At 32.3% G+C, this 17,188-nt stretch overlaps 2 protein-coding genes across 2 annotated transcripts; both read right to left on the reverse strand.

The window, feature by feature from the left end:
- Positions 1-11,583: 11,583 nt before the first annotated feature.
- On the reverse strand, positions 11,584-13,848 carry LOC126736170 (cilia- and flagella-associated protein 298). Its single transcript, XM_050440407.1, has 4 exons — positions 13,574-13,848; positions 13,312-13,521; positions 11,949-12,205; positions 11,584-11,890 (listed from the first exon to the last, which is right to left on the reverse strand). Exons 1-4 carry the CDS (start codon positions 13,752-13,754, stop codon positions 11,663-11,665), a joined length of 876 nt encoding a protein of 291 aa, XP_050296364.1. The 5' UTR covers positions 13,755-13,848; the 3' UTR covers positions 11,584-11,662.
- A 124-nt stretch (positions 13,849-13,972) lies between these two features.
- On the reverse strand, positions 13,973-15,056 carry LOC126736171 (neo-calmodulin-like). Its single transcript, XM_050440408.1, has 4 exons — positions 14,753-15,056; positions 14,455-14,690; positions 14,257-14,378; positions 13,973-14,196 (listed from the first exon to the last, which is right to left on the reverse strand). The coding sequence occupies exons 1-4, from the start codon at positions 14,910-14,912 to the stop codon at positions 13,998-14,000; spliced, it is 717 nt and encodes a 238-aa protein (XP_050296365.1). The 5' UTR covers positions 14,913-15,056; the 3' UTR covers positions 13,973-13,997.
- Positions 15,057-17,188: the final 2,132 nt, after the last annotated feature.

Here is a 17,188-nt window from a genome sequence, read left to right on the forward strand (position 1 = left end):
TATCCCAAAAATCACAAACGACTAAAGAACTTCACTGTTGTGAATACAGCACAAAATTTATTAGGTTATGCACTCAAGGTATTTCTAAAAATAATACATGGACGCATTCATAAAAAACTAGAAGACGGAATCGATGACAGTGAATTTGGTTTCAGAAACGTACTAGGTACTAGAAATCTGTTATATGCACTAAATGTGTTAGAACAGAGTTGTCTAGATATGAATATGCATGTATGTTACGCTGACTTCGAAATAGGCCTTCAATAAGGTAAAATACGAAAAACTAATTAAAATCTTAGAACAAAAAACATAGATAATAGAGACTTTAGTTTAATAACAAATCTTTACTGAAATTACGGGCACGAAAAATAGTCAACAATGAACAAAGCCCAAAAATAGAAATAGGGAGAGAAGTGAGAGAGGGAGGTATTATGTCACCTCTGCTTATTAATATATAGAATGGCCAACTTTTGAAAAGACAGTACTATTTAAAGATGAAGGAACAATATAAAATGGAAAACTATCAAACAATATAAGATTTGTGGATGACACAGTGATTATGGCAAGCTTTGCGGAAGAGGTTCAAAGATTATTAAATACAACCAGTAGATTTTGTGAAAAATATGGATTAAACCTAAACATAAAAGAGACTAAAAATATGATAATACTAAAGAAGTCAAGCATACAATCAAACATAAACAAAGTGTGTAGAACTAAAAACAATTCTGTGTTCTAGAGACTTCACAATAAAACTAAGAATGAGAACATTAATGTGCTGGACACTTAAGGGATTGATTTAACTGTAGCTCAATAGAACTTTTCAGAGTGGCGACAAATAAAGTAAGAATAGTTGGTTCATCAACCGCTAGTTGAAGCCAACAATATTCATTTAATATCATCACATCAAAGTTTCTATGAGGTTGAACTTTATATTATTTCAGTTCCTACATCATTCTACAATATTTTATTTAAAATTTGTCTAGATTGATCCAAACTTATTAAAACACTTTAATCATTTATGTCATGCATATAAATAGTAAATCAATTTACTACTAATTAAGCCCCTAGAGAGATAGATAGCGTTCCAGTTCCCATCTCTGTCGGACGGCCTATATTCTAGGATAGCGCTAGATGCTGGCCGTAGCTGAGATGGAAACTAGCGAGTAGGCGCTGACAAGCGGTCAATGACGTAAACGCTGGTCGTCAGGGAAACCACGAGGAAGCGTAGTACTCGTTGGGAGGAGCGGATACGCGACGGGATCCATTCAGGATGTGGAAACAGGACCGTAGTTTCCAGTTTTTTTTTAAATTTTTGTCTCGAATTTAAACATTGGTAGCAGGGAGTTTATTTAAATTAGATCGTTTAAGCCGTCCTCCTAAGATATACCCTGAATAAATTATGAATAACGTAATTTATCATTATTCAGCCGTCAGAACTCATTGGTCTGGCTCTATTAAACTTCGAATAGCTTGAAGCTATTTATTACATAATATGAAACTCTGGACATATTTCGCCTACAGGCAGTTCTGTTCCGTTCTCGGATTAAACTCGAATTTCTGGATGGAGGCGAATCAAAACCAACAAGTAAATAACTGCCATTGTAGCAGACCGGATTCTGTGGCCCGAAGTTATATTTTATTTGTTTTTTGGATTATTTCTTTTGTTTGGGTATAGAGAATATTTTTCTGTTCTTTTATATAGAAAAATAAAAAGAAAAAAGAGTTGTTTCTTTAGCTGAATTGGCTAGGCATAGTAATTTAACTCATAGTAAAGATCATTTTATTACGTCTAAGATTAGGCCTTAAAATAAAAAAAAACATCATTTACAAACGATTGAAATATTGAACGTTTTATTATTTGTTTATCATACCAAATTTAGTTTCTTGCTTATTGGTTAAGGAAGACAATTTTCTTTAACATTTACAAAAAATAAACATTTCGCAAAAAAATTGGAAAATTTTCAATTTGACCACATGCAATAATTATCATCATTAACATCTCTTACGTAAAAAAAATATAAACTGCTCTATCTGTAATAGTTATAGTTACAAACTTGATAGTTATAAACCATTTTCCAATGGCAATCTTCTGCATAGTAAATCAAGGCACAGGAGTCAAAGTTTTTCGTTTTTTCCACAATTGATCTTTTATGTAATAAAAATTAAATCAAATATCTATCTATAATATAGTAATCAAATTACAAGCGATTTTGTAATGGGAATTTTCTGCAAAGCAAGAAGAGTCCTATGCAAAGGAGTCAAACTTCCTAAATTTTTCCCAAAAGTGGTAATTTATCAAAAAAATTATAAAATTTTTGAAATATTGCATAATTGATATCTTATAATATTGATAATAATAAATTATTTCTTTACTAGTACATTTCATTCTTACAATACATAAAAAAAACTTCCATACATACTATATTTTTGTGTATTAACAAACACATACACTTTTTATTAACACACAAAAATAGAAATGACTAAAAGGAGGTAAAAGGCAATTTTAAAAAGATGCTATGTTTAAGATCCTATTAAAGTAAAGTAACTTAAAATAATAAATTAAATATACAAAAAATTATCAAATTAGCAGCCAAACCTTTGACTAAATACCATTTCTCTTTTATCAAAATATGTCAAAATTATATGCACTCTACGAATTATTTTATGTACGTTTGCTCAAACCCAAACCTTATATTAAATTAGAGTCTACAAAAACAAAATCTTAATAAAATACATAATACATTGCATGATGCAAATATACCTGCTAAAGTTTTTCGCATTAAAATTTATTTTAATGACATTTAGTTCCCCCCACAGATAAATTCTTAGGCTCTGTTGAAATTTGATTATATAGTAAGTAAATATTGTAGGTATAATGGTAGGTAAAATATTGTATTATGCGGAGGGGGAATGATAAGTCCTCTATGACTAAAAGACTAAATATCTGAAATAAAATGGAAAATTTCTTAAAATATGAAAAATTATATCCAATGCCTGGAAGTCAGAAGAAATCAACGTCAAGCTTCTGGAAAACTGAAACTGTAAATCAATAAAAAATTATATTTTAAATCCCCGGAAAACTTGTGTCATATGCCTGAAAAACATGAAAAATTACAACAAATTTCCGAAAGTGTAATACATCTAAAACTCATATAGAACCACTGTCAAATTCCTTGAAGGTATGCAAAATTAGTCAGAAGGCCTAGATATGATAAAAAATCAGATTTCTGGATAATATAGAATACGATATTGACTGCCTGACAGGAAATCAAAATTACTTTAAATCGTCATATAAAAAAGACTGCCAAATGCCTGGAAGTCAGAAACAGTGACGTTAGAATTCCGAAATAAATTAAAAATAGTTCAAATCCCTAAAAAAATATCGTCAACTGCATTGGAAAAATAAGGTAGTTAAATCATAGAAAGTAGAAAATCCTTTTGAAATTTAATGTGAAATGCTCGAAAAACTAGTGAAGTTCCTATGGAATATCTAATCTTTTAACCAGAAATAACTTGTTTTCTTTCAGATAGTAGAAGAAAGATTACAGACTTTGCCTCTACGCTTTGTCGTGAAAGATTGGCATCAACTCTTTCGAAGAAGTTTATTGTTTTTTTCATAATGTTTTTCACACTTGGTGAGGGTCCTGGGGAGTATCTAGACTCCAGAGAACATTTTAGCTTTCGTTCAGGCAAAAATTTCAAGTTGAAATTCTTCCTCAAGACTTCTTCTCTTCTGCTTCTTCTCTTGTTATTCGAAGCTTTGGAGTTTTTAATTCATGAAAATATTTCAGTTACCTGGAAGAATTAATTAATGTTAAGCTATAAATAAATATAAATACAGTATTTGTTCCGTAATTTTAATAAATAAATCACCATAAAAGTCCCTAAGCAAAATTCGCCCTTAAGTCGAGATTTGGTTCTAAGAAATCTCCTCTGTCCTCGCTCTTCACATTAATCGTCCCCGCTCTTCAAGTATATGTAAACCACATGTATGAAGCTTGTATGGTAGTTATCGGAATCGTATGTCGGCCATCTTGCTTGGCAAAATTGACAGAATGCTGACAGAAATGACGTTGTTGACATTGACTGATGGAACATCATTTGTCATATCATTGGAGTTTGTTTTCCAATGTATGTCATAAGCGTGGATTAGGTTTGTTTTAAGTCTCTTTTAATATCAGGGTAATGTTTTAATTGATTTGCAGCAATTCCAGGCTTCCGGTAAGAAAATGTGATGTTATTTATTGTGTCTTTTTGTATTGTCAATTTTTAGTCTTTAATAAAATCAAATGCACTTGGTTTCAATTAAAAAGTTTAACCCAAAGACTTGGAGCTATAGTATTTTTTCTAAACATTTCTCTCCAACAAATTTTGATAACGCTGATGCCACTGATAGTGCTGGCTTTACACTACAATAGGGAATAATTATTTAACCATTAGTTTTGTGAGTACTTTTCGCATGAATCATTTAACGAATTAATTTATAAAGTTTGACCTGCCTGTCTTTTAATTTTATTTTATGCTCATGAAACGAGACGGATGTATATAGACTAAGCTAGAGAGCTGAGCACTCAGAATGGATCAGATTGAATGTTTTTGTTAAAATTTGTTTTTTTTTAAGAATTTATTTTTATTTTATGTACAAATTTGTCTTTCAATTAAGTTTTTTTTGTAGTATTGAGTTATTTTTATTTTCAAAGGTTTTATTTTGTATTGCAGATAGATATATTGTTTTTTTAGATATTGTTTTTTTAGATAAGTACTTTGTTATAGAATTTTTAATTAGGTTTTAAAGCCTGTTTAATTTTTCTTTAGGAAACAAAAACAAGTGCATATTGATTGAGCAAGATAATTCATCCTCTATTGAATCTATGTTTGTGTTAATAAAATAGGGATATCTTAAATCTAACGGTAAGGTTTTTAAATGCATGATAAGAAAATTGCACAAAAATCTTTACAACTTTTTTTTATCTGTTTTAGTTAAGGTAGCTCAATACTTTTGAAATTTTTTGATTGGTCCTATAGTTTACGTTTGTTATATTAAATTATTATAAATTATGTGGATAATTTTAAATAATATTTCTTTAGAAAAATTAAATAATAAATATATTAAAGAAAAAAATTGTTTTATTTCCATTATGAAAAGGATAATATATAGTACCCTATTTTTAACTGATTATGCTGCAGTACATTAACTGAATTACATACGTAAAATAAAGCTGATCAATTTCATTTTATCCTGATTAATATCTGATGCTAAGGCTGACACCTAATCAAAAAGGCCCTATTTCCTAGCAGTAACCTTTTTGATTAGATGTTTGCTTTAGATATTGCAATTTGATTTTCTTTTGAATTTTGAATGGTCCAATTGGCACCTCAAACCGTTAAGTTAGTTGCAACGGTTTCCTTTGCCAAGTGGGAGGACTCTAGCAGATCTGTCAGAAGAATTTCTATCAGTTTGTACGCAACCACCACTTCTCTATAGTTTTGTATTTTGTGATGTAAATGTTTAGTTCGGTATTAACGTTTTACGTCTCGGTTGTTTGTGAAGCAGCGGTTTTTTAATTAGCGTAATAAAGCCCGAATTTCCCGCGTTTAATTGAATTGTCAATTTGCATTTGCTTGACAAATGGTCACGCCTTCCTTCAAATCTGATTGGTTTGTACAAATGTCAAAATTAGTTCTAATTATTGCACCTTCATTAGAGGGCCAATTTCTCCGAGTTAACAAGGCAACCCGCATTTCTCTATATTTGTGTTATGTCGTAATAAGCATGCTCGTCAGAATATAAAAATATATACTGTTAAAAAAAGTGTAATAAGTTTGATTATTTGTGTAAGTTATAAAAATTAATAAAAAGTAACATTTGGACTTTAAATGAAATAATAAGTAAATGCGAGAAATAGCAAATAGAAACCAGTGCAATTTCGGTTCAATCTTGCACAGTATTTTAAATTATAAATATAAGTACTTTAACACTACTTTAATTGTATATTTAATCTTCAATTTTTTATGAGCAGTTTGACACAACACTATTTCATAGCATTAAATAAAATGATGTGCTTATTCCAACTTAAGCGTTGACTCAAAACAGTTTTTAAAAAATGTGTTTAAAAAGTTGAAGATTAAATAGTGTTAAAGTACTTAGTATATATCTATAGTATAAAATACTGCATTCATAGTTATTTATAGTTTAACAATAACTAAATATTTGTGTGCAACTTTTCGTAATTAAATATGTATGTTATTATGAAAATGTAAATACGCTAATTGTTCTTCTAGGTTTTGTAATACTTTATTCCTAGTTTGTAGTTAAAATTGATTAGTAGGGTTAATATAGGGTTCTACTCACGTTTAGTTTAATATTTTCATTCGACCTAGTATTCTCTTGAAATTATTGTTCATTAGGCAAAAACATTGAAGAAAATTCTAAACATTTCTAAATTGTTTCATGGGTCTTTAAAAGGGCCCGTGTCACGACATATTATTTTTAATTGTATCCAGTTTTAATATTGTTTAGTCAGTTTTTACCTTGAAAATAATTAAACGACAATCAACGCGAGTCAAATTAGAGGTTTTGACTTTGTCAATAAAAGCGTGTTCCTGAATTTCGTTACAAAATATAATATTAAAAGAGAATATTATTTATTTCCAATATTCCTAGAATATTTGCCTCTCAAATAATAACAAAATATATAAATAAATAATGCTACTAGGACAGTTTCTATCTATAATAACAATCAAGTTACGGGCCATTTTGTACTTGTACTGAAATCTTCTGCAAAGCAAGTCAAGCTAAAGACAAACGAACAGTTTGTACTCTTACACTCTTAATCAAGGCACAAACAAAAAATTTTGTTATTCACTTTGTTGTTGACCAATAAACCTAACGGCAAAATCCACCCCAAAAACCATTTTCAATCCCGAAATCCGAATCGACTTATTTTTAAATATAATGCGCCTGCACTTGAGAGGGCGGAAAGCCTCCACTTGGAGAGGACCTTATTCTTTATTTCCTCATGACGACGTCGACTGGATAAAAGGGAAGGAAGTGGGAATCATCAAGTGGCCTCGGAATCATGGACGGGCGTCAAGAGGCACACGTTCTCTTTTGTTTCCTTTGGACGAGGTGGCTGGCGCTCTGGATGCCGAGATGTGGATAATGTTTGTTATATGGAAATTTCGCATCGGGAAACGAAAGGACTGGATTTATGACCCTTTGTACGTCGCTGGAACGAAGTTATGGAGGTCGATTTTGATTTTTCGAACTTTTGTGTTAAATAAAATATTTATGTTATTAAACGAACATCTTAAAGACAAATCACAAAACAGATTTACCACTAACCAAAGCTCTTTATTTTATTCTCGATACTAGAGTGCGTTTTGAGTGTCACCCGAAAGCTTTTCAGCCACCACATTCTCTCAAGAGTAAACTGATAAAAGGGTATAAGAATGCATAAGTCCACAAAAGCTGTCTATGATTAGCCGTATAACTGAGACCAGTCAAAACCCTAATGGTCTTACTTTGAAAATCGACAGCACGTTTAGCTTCAGCTACATGCCAAAATGGCATATGTCAGGTAACAATTAAGAACAACGATTTAAATTCCATAATATTCTTACTCAAATACACTTACTAACAATGGACTAAAATTAAATCCTATTAACTCGGCAATTATGTCTTTTTGGACCTGGGTCTGGATTAAGGATAATGTTATAATAACTTTAAATAATATACCATTGCCAAATGCAGATACATACAAAAAATTAGGTATTATTGTTGATGACAGCCTAAAGTTTGAAAGTCAGGTTGTGAAGGTGGTCCAAAAATCTTTCTGTGCATTGAGAAATTTGTACAAGAGTAGAGAAATTATTAACACAAACCTGAAAATAAAGTTAACGAAATCGCTTGTTTTATCACACTGCAATTATGGTGACACAATTTATTGGCCTTTTCTTATTAGAAATTCAAAATACTGGCTTCAAAAAATACAAAATGCTTGTGTACGGTTCATCTTTCGAGTGAGTGTAAGAGAAGGTATCACTTCAAAATATTGGGAACTTGGTTGAAAATATGCGATCGTCAGAGGTTTAACCTGAGTTGTCTAGCAAAACGGTTACTTGATAGTTCCTGTCCAGGCTAAGCTTTATAAAAAATACTCTTCATAACAGAGACATACACTTTAATGATTTATTTAATGTTCCTAGGCGTAGAACAGAACTTTTCCAACGTTCGTTTTCCTATTTGTTACTTAAGTTAGCCAACACTGATATTTTTCGCAAACTGTATGACCTACCATTTTTGACATTTAAGAAAAAATATTAGCAACATTTACTTAGCCAAGTTTAAATTGTTAGTTGGTAAAAGCAATATACTTACGCCATAGAATGTCAAAATTTTTTAGTGATTTTATAAAATGTTATTCCTACGCTTGTGTTACCTACCTTGTGTATATCTTTAAAAATTATAAAAGTATCATTGCTTAGTTAGTACCTTAAGTTGCCAATATGTAAATTTAATTTTATGTATTTTGTATGTATGCTCGGTTAATAACAGCTTTTTCAGAACTTCGCCAAGTTAAAAATAAAGGCTTATTATTATTATACTTATGCTTATTAAGGCAAGATGATTTTGCTATGGTAAATTTAGGAACCCTCGAACAATGTTGCATGTGTTCAGTATAACAGATTTCTGTATAGTGACAATCATCCAGGAGGAAAGACCCAATGCTTTAAGATTTTTGGACAGTGTTAAAGGGACAATTCCAGTGGATGAAATAACTAGAGGGAGTATACATTATCTTGCCTCCATTGTTGTTTTATCTCGTGTGCCAGATCTGCGTATTTAGCTTTATTATTATTATTAAAGATTTCGACAAAGAAATACACTGCTGGAACACTCAGGAAGCTAACTAGTTAACATGACCCTCTAACATGATCATGACTGATGATCCAGGTGAATCTACAGAATATTTTTAGGAAATTCCTCCCCATATAGACCCCGCATCGAGAACACTATTTTATCAGCATTCACCATATCATATCAATCACCTCTCAATTCTTTCATTGGCCTTCAACGATCAGCATGAAAGGATGTTGGAATTATTAGCAAAGAGTGTGAATTTTATGTGGTAGATCATTGGTGAAAGATGTTTGGTTTCTATAATCTTACGAACGCCCTTCAGTTATTCCGAAGTTAAGTGATGTATCTTTTAAAAGTAAATCTCATTTTGCCAAAAAGTTTGACCGAACATTTATATAGTCAACGTAGCATTTTAGAGTTGCAGCATGCACACATTTTAGGAACCCCACTTTTAGACAAATTGATTTGGAGTATCAAGCATGGAGTTATTTTTAGAAAAACGAAACATGTGAATGATGGAATTTAAACAGTTGGTGAGTTCGAAGGATAAACCAGAAAAAGAAAAACCAAATAACATCGTTGAAAATCAGTCCTCTCAGTTTTTTAATGAGAAAGAACTTGATGGGTATTTTATTAACTTTGCACCAGTTTCAAATTGCAGAAACAACCTAGAGAAGATTATAGTAAGTGTTAAATCAATAATTTAATACTTGCCAGTCTTTAGAAGGATTTGCTAGAGGAACGATTCACAACCAAAGAAAGAAAAGACCTCTGAAAAGAAAGAAATCTGACCAAATCGAAAAACACATCAGGTTCTAATATTGTTAAACGACTGAGAGAAAAAGGTTGTTTCTAGTTAAAAGCTAACAAAGGAAATGACGAGTTAATCTTATTGAACATGGCCCACATAAAAAGATTCTTAAAAATCCTTTATCAAAAAGGATCTCGCAGGTTATTCCACTAGCATAGCATTCAACAATTGCAAAATTTAATTGTTTGCTAAAAATCTAAAAGCCTGGCAGGAAAATGAGACCACTATAGGATCTCTAATTTACAACATTTTAAAGTATTTCGTAGCACGTTTCAGACATTAAAATTACCTTATGAATGTTTGTCAGACAAAAAAGGTCAACAGTTTCTTTCACAAGTCAATAATTTCATTTTAAGTGAAGATAAAATTCTTGTTTCTTTCAATCTATCTTCTTTATTCCCAGGCATAGATTGACATGTCACAAAATATTTATCAATACCACAATTTGTTTTATGAACAACTTAAGGTTACAGCCATAGCAATATTTAAAAATCTAATAACCATTGTTAATAGGAATAAAGGTCCAAGCCTTTATTGGATTATTTGGTCAATTAGTTACATCTTTAGTATATTATAAGGCCACCTGTAAGTAGTTTTAATTTAGTTTTATTCCTCTCCCGACGATGCTAGCAACGTTAGCGCAATACGTGTCGAGAATAAAATAAAAAGTTTTGGTTAGTGGTAAAACTGTTTTTTTAATTTGAATATAATGGGGAGGAAAATAAACTCGAAGTCAAAGTCTCACAAATGTAGCGTCTGATGGCTAGGTCTGAAAATAAATATAGTCTAGACGCTGAAATAAATGCTTGATAATTTTATTTAAGCAATTTTCATATTTTCGTTATTTTCAGATTTTTCCCAGAGTCGAATGAGCAATCCCTGTATAATTTTTCAAGAGTCTACTGATCAGTCTCCGTACAAATTTTCAAGAGTCTATTGATCAATCCCTGTACAAATTTTCATTAATCTAATGAGAAAATCCTAGACAAATTTTTGAGAGCCTACTGATCAGCCCCTGTACAAATTTTCATAAGTGTAATAAGAAAATCTTTGACAATTTTTCAAGACTACTGATCAGTCCTAAAATTTTTTATGAGTCTAATGAAGAATTCCCTTTCTAATTTTCAAGAGTTTGCCTTTTTTTGGATCTTCTGGTACAATTAGGAACAATTCAAGGGTCCCGTAAAGTTAAAAGACGTCTAAAACCGATTTTTTTTGAAAATTTTACATAGAATGTTGACTGTGTCAAAATATTGATAAGAAGGTGAAGATGATTGGAAAAAATACAAAACTTTGGAAATTATGAAGATTTTTCTATATACGTTAAATACATAATTATTGCATAATATTTGTTGACGTAAGTGACATTTGACAGTCTTTTTTATTTATGGATTAATCCGTATTTACATATTTGATATTCCTGAATTGCGAGTGAAAAACTGTTTTTTGATTGGAATATAGCAGGGAGGAAAGTAAACTCGAAGTTAAAATCTCACAAATGTAGCGTCTGTTAGCTAGGTCACGCGTTTCGCATTTTGGCATCATCAGACTTTATTTTAAATACAGTAACACACATTAAAGAATACTTATGATAACATACAGGTAAAAATTAAATGGTAACTACATCGTGTATCGCTATTAACTGAGGTGTGATGATGAAAGTGAAAAGCGTAACTTAACTAATAAACGCTACATTTATGAGACTTAAAAATGGCTTCAAGTTTATTTTCCTCCTTGTTACATATTACATAAATCTCTTTGAGAATAATGAATGAATATTTTGAATTTCAGTGTCATTCCAAAGGTGCCAACCATAGGACTGTCTATGTTATTAAACGATCATCTTAAATACGTCTTAAATGCCATGTGCAGAACATCTTTATATTCTTTGAGCAGAAAAACAACAGCCTTGTTCATTTAAATCATTTATTCCATACATCAAACTATTCTTATTTTAAATAAAGCCATTAAAAAAATGGACCAAGTTCTTATTTGGCTCTCCAAGAAATATTATGAAGTCCGTGGAACGACTTCTTCAAATTTCCACTATCCGCCCACTCGGAGTTCAAGTAAGCATCATCGTCGTCCTCGTTTAACTTCTTCAACTCTTCCTGTCTCCTGTAGGCGTGCAACATCAGCTGTTTCCTTTGCTCCTCCGACATGATCGGCTCACGGCCTGGAGCACCTTGTCCCCTCTTCGTCAACTTAATTATCACCTTTGACAAATAACACTCAATTCAAACTCCCTCCCAGAACCTGTTTTATAGTACCAACCTTGCAATTTTCAATTTTACCCACGTAATCTCCAACGGTTTTCCGATCCCTGTACATTTCCTTACCGCAGAACCATACTTGAGCGGTTGTGGGATCGATAATGTCCAAGGAGGCTTGCGTACCTGAGAGATCCTCGATATTCTCGAACTCCTGACGTATGATGTCGTGAGGAGGCAACTTCATTGGATACACGATGGTTACTGCACCTTTAAGGATGTTCATTGCTTCCTGGATCACTTTCATTGTTAAGGACTTTCCTGGAATATCATATAAGTAGTGAGGATGTAACCAAACAATAATGTCCTAAGAGTATCAGGACCTGAACGCTGTGTATAGGAGGTCAGTAAGGTTTTCAATTGGAAAATGTTGGTTTTTGATGGTACAGATGAAAGGACGCTTCAAAGGTTTATGTGGGATTTTTTCTTTGGAATTGGAAAAAGGTTTTTCCAATACCCTGTATATTTTTCAAAAAACGCTGAAATAAATGCTTGATAATATTATTTTAGCAATTTTTATACTTTCGTTGTTTTCAGAATTTTTCCAAAGACTAATGAGCAATCCCTTTATAATTTTTTAAGAGTCTTCTGATAAGTCTCCGTAAAAATTTTCAAGAGTCTATTGATCAATCCCTATAGAAATTTTCATGAGTCTAATGAGTAAATCGTATACAAATTTTTAAGAGCCTACTGATCAGTCCCTGTACAAATTTTCATGAGTGTAATAGGAAAATCTTTTACAATTTTTCAAGACGTTACTGATCAGTCCCTCTAAAAATTTTTATTAGCCTAATGAGAAATCCGCTTTCTAATTTTCAAGAGTTTGCCTTTTTTTGGATCTTCTGGATCCCTTTACCTTTAATTTTTTGAACACCTGATAAATGTGTTTTGTTTATGTAATGTAAAATCTAACTATATTATGCCTTTATTATCTAAAATTGAGTCCACAGCCAACCCATCCAACTACAAAGTGTTCCAGGCAAAATCAAAAAATACTACTGGGGACATAGTAAAGCCGCTCCTATTTTTGTCAATAAGTTTATTGTTTTATTTTTCGTGTGTGTAAATTACAAAATATGTAATTATAGGGGTACAAAGCGTTAAAAAATCCTATATATTTACAATTTTAGCTCCTAAAAAGTCACGAGCTAAAAAATCTTGTGCAAGCCGACAATAATTACGTATATAACGTATGTAGAAAAATCTTCATAATTTCCAAAGTTTTGTATTTTTTCAAATCATCCTCACTTTTTTATCAATATTTTGACCCCGCTCAACATTCTATATAAAAATGTTTAAAAAAAATCGGCTTTTAGACGTCCCTTTAACTTTACCGGACCCCAAATTATGAACAATTCAAGAATTACCTTGAAGCACCAAATTTTTATGAACCATTTCCTTTGCATCTTTCACTGCCTTGGTCAACACCTCTTGCATGGCTTTTTTGGGTTGTTTACCATTTCTTCTACCAACTGGATCCTTATTCATGGTAAAACCCCCACTAGGGATGCACTGATCGCCCCATTCGTCTTTCAGCTTCAGTTCGTCCACTTGGTCTTCTGTTAGGCCCAAAATTTCTAAAAAATCACCCACTTAAATAGTTTTTTTTTTCAAAATTCAAAACCTCACCTGGTGGTAAAAGTGTTCCATGCTTGGCCAACTCTTCCATCTCCATCCCAACCCTGTTAATTTTCAATCTTCCATTATAAATGGCCACCACTTTCGTTACGAGGTCATCGACTGGTGTGGCCAAGGGGGTTTCATATAAAAACTGACTTTCGTCGCCATGTTTTATGTGGATGATCACCATTTTGAAAAAATGCGTTTTTTTTCTCGTAAATACCAAGAAACCTTAAGTTATTTGTCAGTTTGACTTTGAAGAAACAGCGTAAAATGATGATTGTTTAATCGATTATCAAAACGGTTTCCATGGCGTAACTCGACAACACAGAACGTTCAGCACTGTAAAGCACCTTTCCATCATTTTAAATGTTTAATACGTCATTCATACGTGAAAAATGCAACTGATAACAAGGTTAATTTAATTTATTATTTAATCAATAGGTCGTTCCCATCCGGGCGGCATCATCATTTCCATAAAATCTCCTAAAGTAACTTGTCCGTCGCCGTCCAGATCGGCGGCCCTCACCATGTCCTCGTACTGTTCTTCTGGAATTTTTTCTCCAAGACTGGATAAGGTCTCCATTAGATCTTTTACTGTTATATATCCTTTTCCGTCCTTATCGAACACTCTATAAATTAAACCGAGATCGTAAAACCAACTTTACAATACAAGCGAGAACAGATTTCACCTAAATGCTCCCTTGATATCATCCTCGTTGTCACATTCTTTAATAATATTTTTCATAACGTCCGTGAATTCTTCAAAATCTATTAGGCCGTTACCGTCCTTATCCACCTCAGTGATTATGTCCTTGAATCAATGACAAAATGAGAAGAAAGCAGATATAGATGAATAAGAAACTGTAGAAGTGCAGTATGAAACTAACCAACAGCTCGGCCTCTGTAGGGTTTTGCCCTAAAGCTTTCATAACGGTTCCCAGTTCTTTTGTAGATATAGTGCCGTCATCATCTTTATCAAAAATCTTAAAAACTTCCCGGATTTCTTCCAAATGCTCGGCAGACAATTCCTCCTCCGGTTGAGCCGTGGAATCCATTGAGTCTCTTTTCATGCTTCTTAAGTCTAACTTGTCTTTTGATCTACGTTTTACTGGCTGAGAGGCACCTACAACAGTAAAAAGAAATTCAGTTAATAAATCTACTGTTGCCGGAACTAAAGTGATCTACTTTGTATGATGGTCGGTTTTGAATCGTTCTCGGTTACTGCCGGAATACTTTCTTCTTTGGTAAGATCCGGTTGGTCTGTCGAAGCTGATGGTGCGCCTGCGGCATCTTTTATACTTACTTTGGGTGGATGCAGGGTAGTTTCTTGACTTGTTTCAGACATGGGTGTTGTATTGAGTGCGAGAGTAATCACGTTAAATGATGATTAATATGTCAAATGTGTCATAATATGTTCCGTTGTTGGTAGGTGTGGAGGACGTTTAATGCTTATAGTTGAGATGTTTCGCTTACAAGTGGTGATAAGCATTGGGTGATGACTGTTGTCACAGCAGTAATTTTGTTCGTTAGAACGTTCACTAAATGTCAATTGTCACATATCTAGGAATGACTTGACTTTTCCACATTGTCCTGCGTACCCATTCACTTTTGAACAGAATTCTGATGCAGTCGATTAGAAAATATTAAAAGAGGTTACCGTATTGGTGAGCAGGTGTAACAAAATGTTTAAAAGAACCTGGAGATATAGGCAGATAAAGAAGTACTGATTTTCTAGGATAAGCGTGTTAATTATACAATGATAGAATTTCAAATAATCCCTTATATAACCTCGAACAATCTAATTGTGGCAAAAGGAGATCTTAAAAGCTCTTTTAAATGTTTTCAACCTTTTCCTTAAAAAGTTTATTTTCAAAAACATAATGTTTCGTTGATATATTTCAGGAGCCTTTGCAAACTCAATTTCTTAAATTTTTCTAGACAGAGAAATTATTGTCCAGAAAAATCCAGACATGCATTTAATAAACATCAATTAAATTTGGAGTGGAGCAAAGCAAGGGAATTTTGTTATATTTGGAGAAAATGCCACATTACATATATTATGACTGATCACAAAAGCATTTGAAAGAAAATGTTAGGGAAAAAAGAACCAATAACGAATTTCATATTAGGTTGTGGATACATTAGTACACTGGAAAATCTTGAGGATATAAACTACTATACTGGTGTCCTAGAAATGGATTAATACATGTTGTATACATTGAGAAATGTATTCAAGTAGTCTTAAGGTATTTGAGTGATGTTAAACATGTAAAAAGTTGTTTAGGTCGTAGGTATGGAGGACGTTTAATACTTGTAATTAATATAATTCGATTACAAGTAATAATAAACAACAAGTTTCCTAATGGTTACTGCAACCACAGTAATGATTTTGTAGATTTACAAGAAAGATTTTATTGGACCGTTCACTAAATCTCAATTCTCATATGTCTAGGCATCACTGCTGACTCTTCTACCTTATTATCTGATATATATGATTTATTGTTTTACAACACATAAATTATTATTAACAAATCAAAGAGAAATAATGTACTACAGAGAATAAAACAATAGATACAAAAGCATTTAGAACCTAATAATCAATAATCCCTCAATACCTCAATAATTTCTAATGAAAGTCATGATATAATATATGGATTATAGCGACAACATTAATTTTATTTATTGGTGGAAAATTTATGTTGCAAAAATGAGAAACTTGCGTAGATCTATAAACACAGCACAAGGTTCTTGGCAATGATATCAATCAGATCCAAATTTGCACTAAGCGTTCTACTATTTTTGTGAAAACAGTACTGATATGGGTCCAATTTTATTTAACAAACCAACAAACCAAAAACTCTCGTTTTACGCACATTTTCTATACTATTTTTGAAAAGACACTGATGAAGCTTATAAGTCTATAATAGCTCGAAACCGTGGCATTTCTGACTTAAAGATTGGACATTCTTTTGTCACCTTAAGCTCCTCTGGAAAGGTACCTCCAGTAAATACTTTATTGATAAGGGGCCTGGATCAGCATTATATTTCTCTAAAGGTCTAAAAAGAGAAGCCCAACAACGTAATTCCGTAATATACCAGCCTACACATTTATTTTTTCTGGGTATTGTGTGTGTGTTTGACAAAATATGTAGAGATTTACGTCCCTCTAATAACGGACATTTTCTCTATGAACATAACCATTAAAAAAAAAGTACATTCATCACTGAAACAAATGTTACTTCACATTGGCAGGTTGGCGTCCTATTCTTTCGATCATTATTACTTTGCAGAATTCCATACATATGGAATTGGTCGTCGAGGGCCTACCGAGTGGCCAGCCAGGTCACCCGATCTTACACGCGAGATCGGCTTACGGGCGAGATCTTCAATCTAAGTCAAAGAATGATTGATGCATGTCGCAATATTGATGTTGCCACTTTCCAAAATGTTCGTCAAGTTCAAGTTCTCCAATAGATTATTTTACTGTATTGAAGTTAATGGTGCACATTTTACACATCTTTGTAGTGAAATAGTTTAGTCTTTTGTAGTGAAATAGTTACAGTCTCTAGTCTAGTCTAGTCAGAGTCTGTTACCTACAGTTTAATTATTTAAAATAAAAAT

The sequence above is a fragment of the Anthonomus grandis genome, chromosome 5, assembly GCF_022605725.1.
Source record: "Anthonomus grandis grandis chromosome 5, icAntGran1.3, whole genome shotgun sequence".
Classification (NCBI taxonomy): Eukaryota; Metazoa; Arthropoda; class Insecta; order Coleoptera; family Curculionidae; genus Anthonomus; species Anthonomus grandis.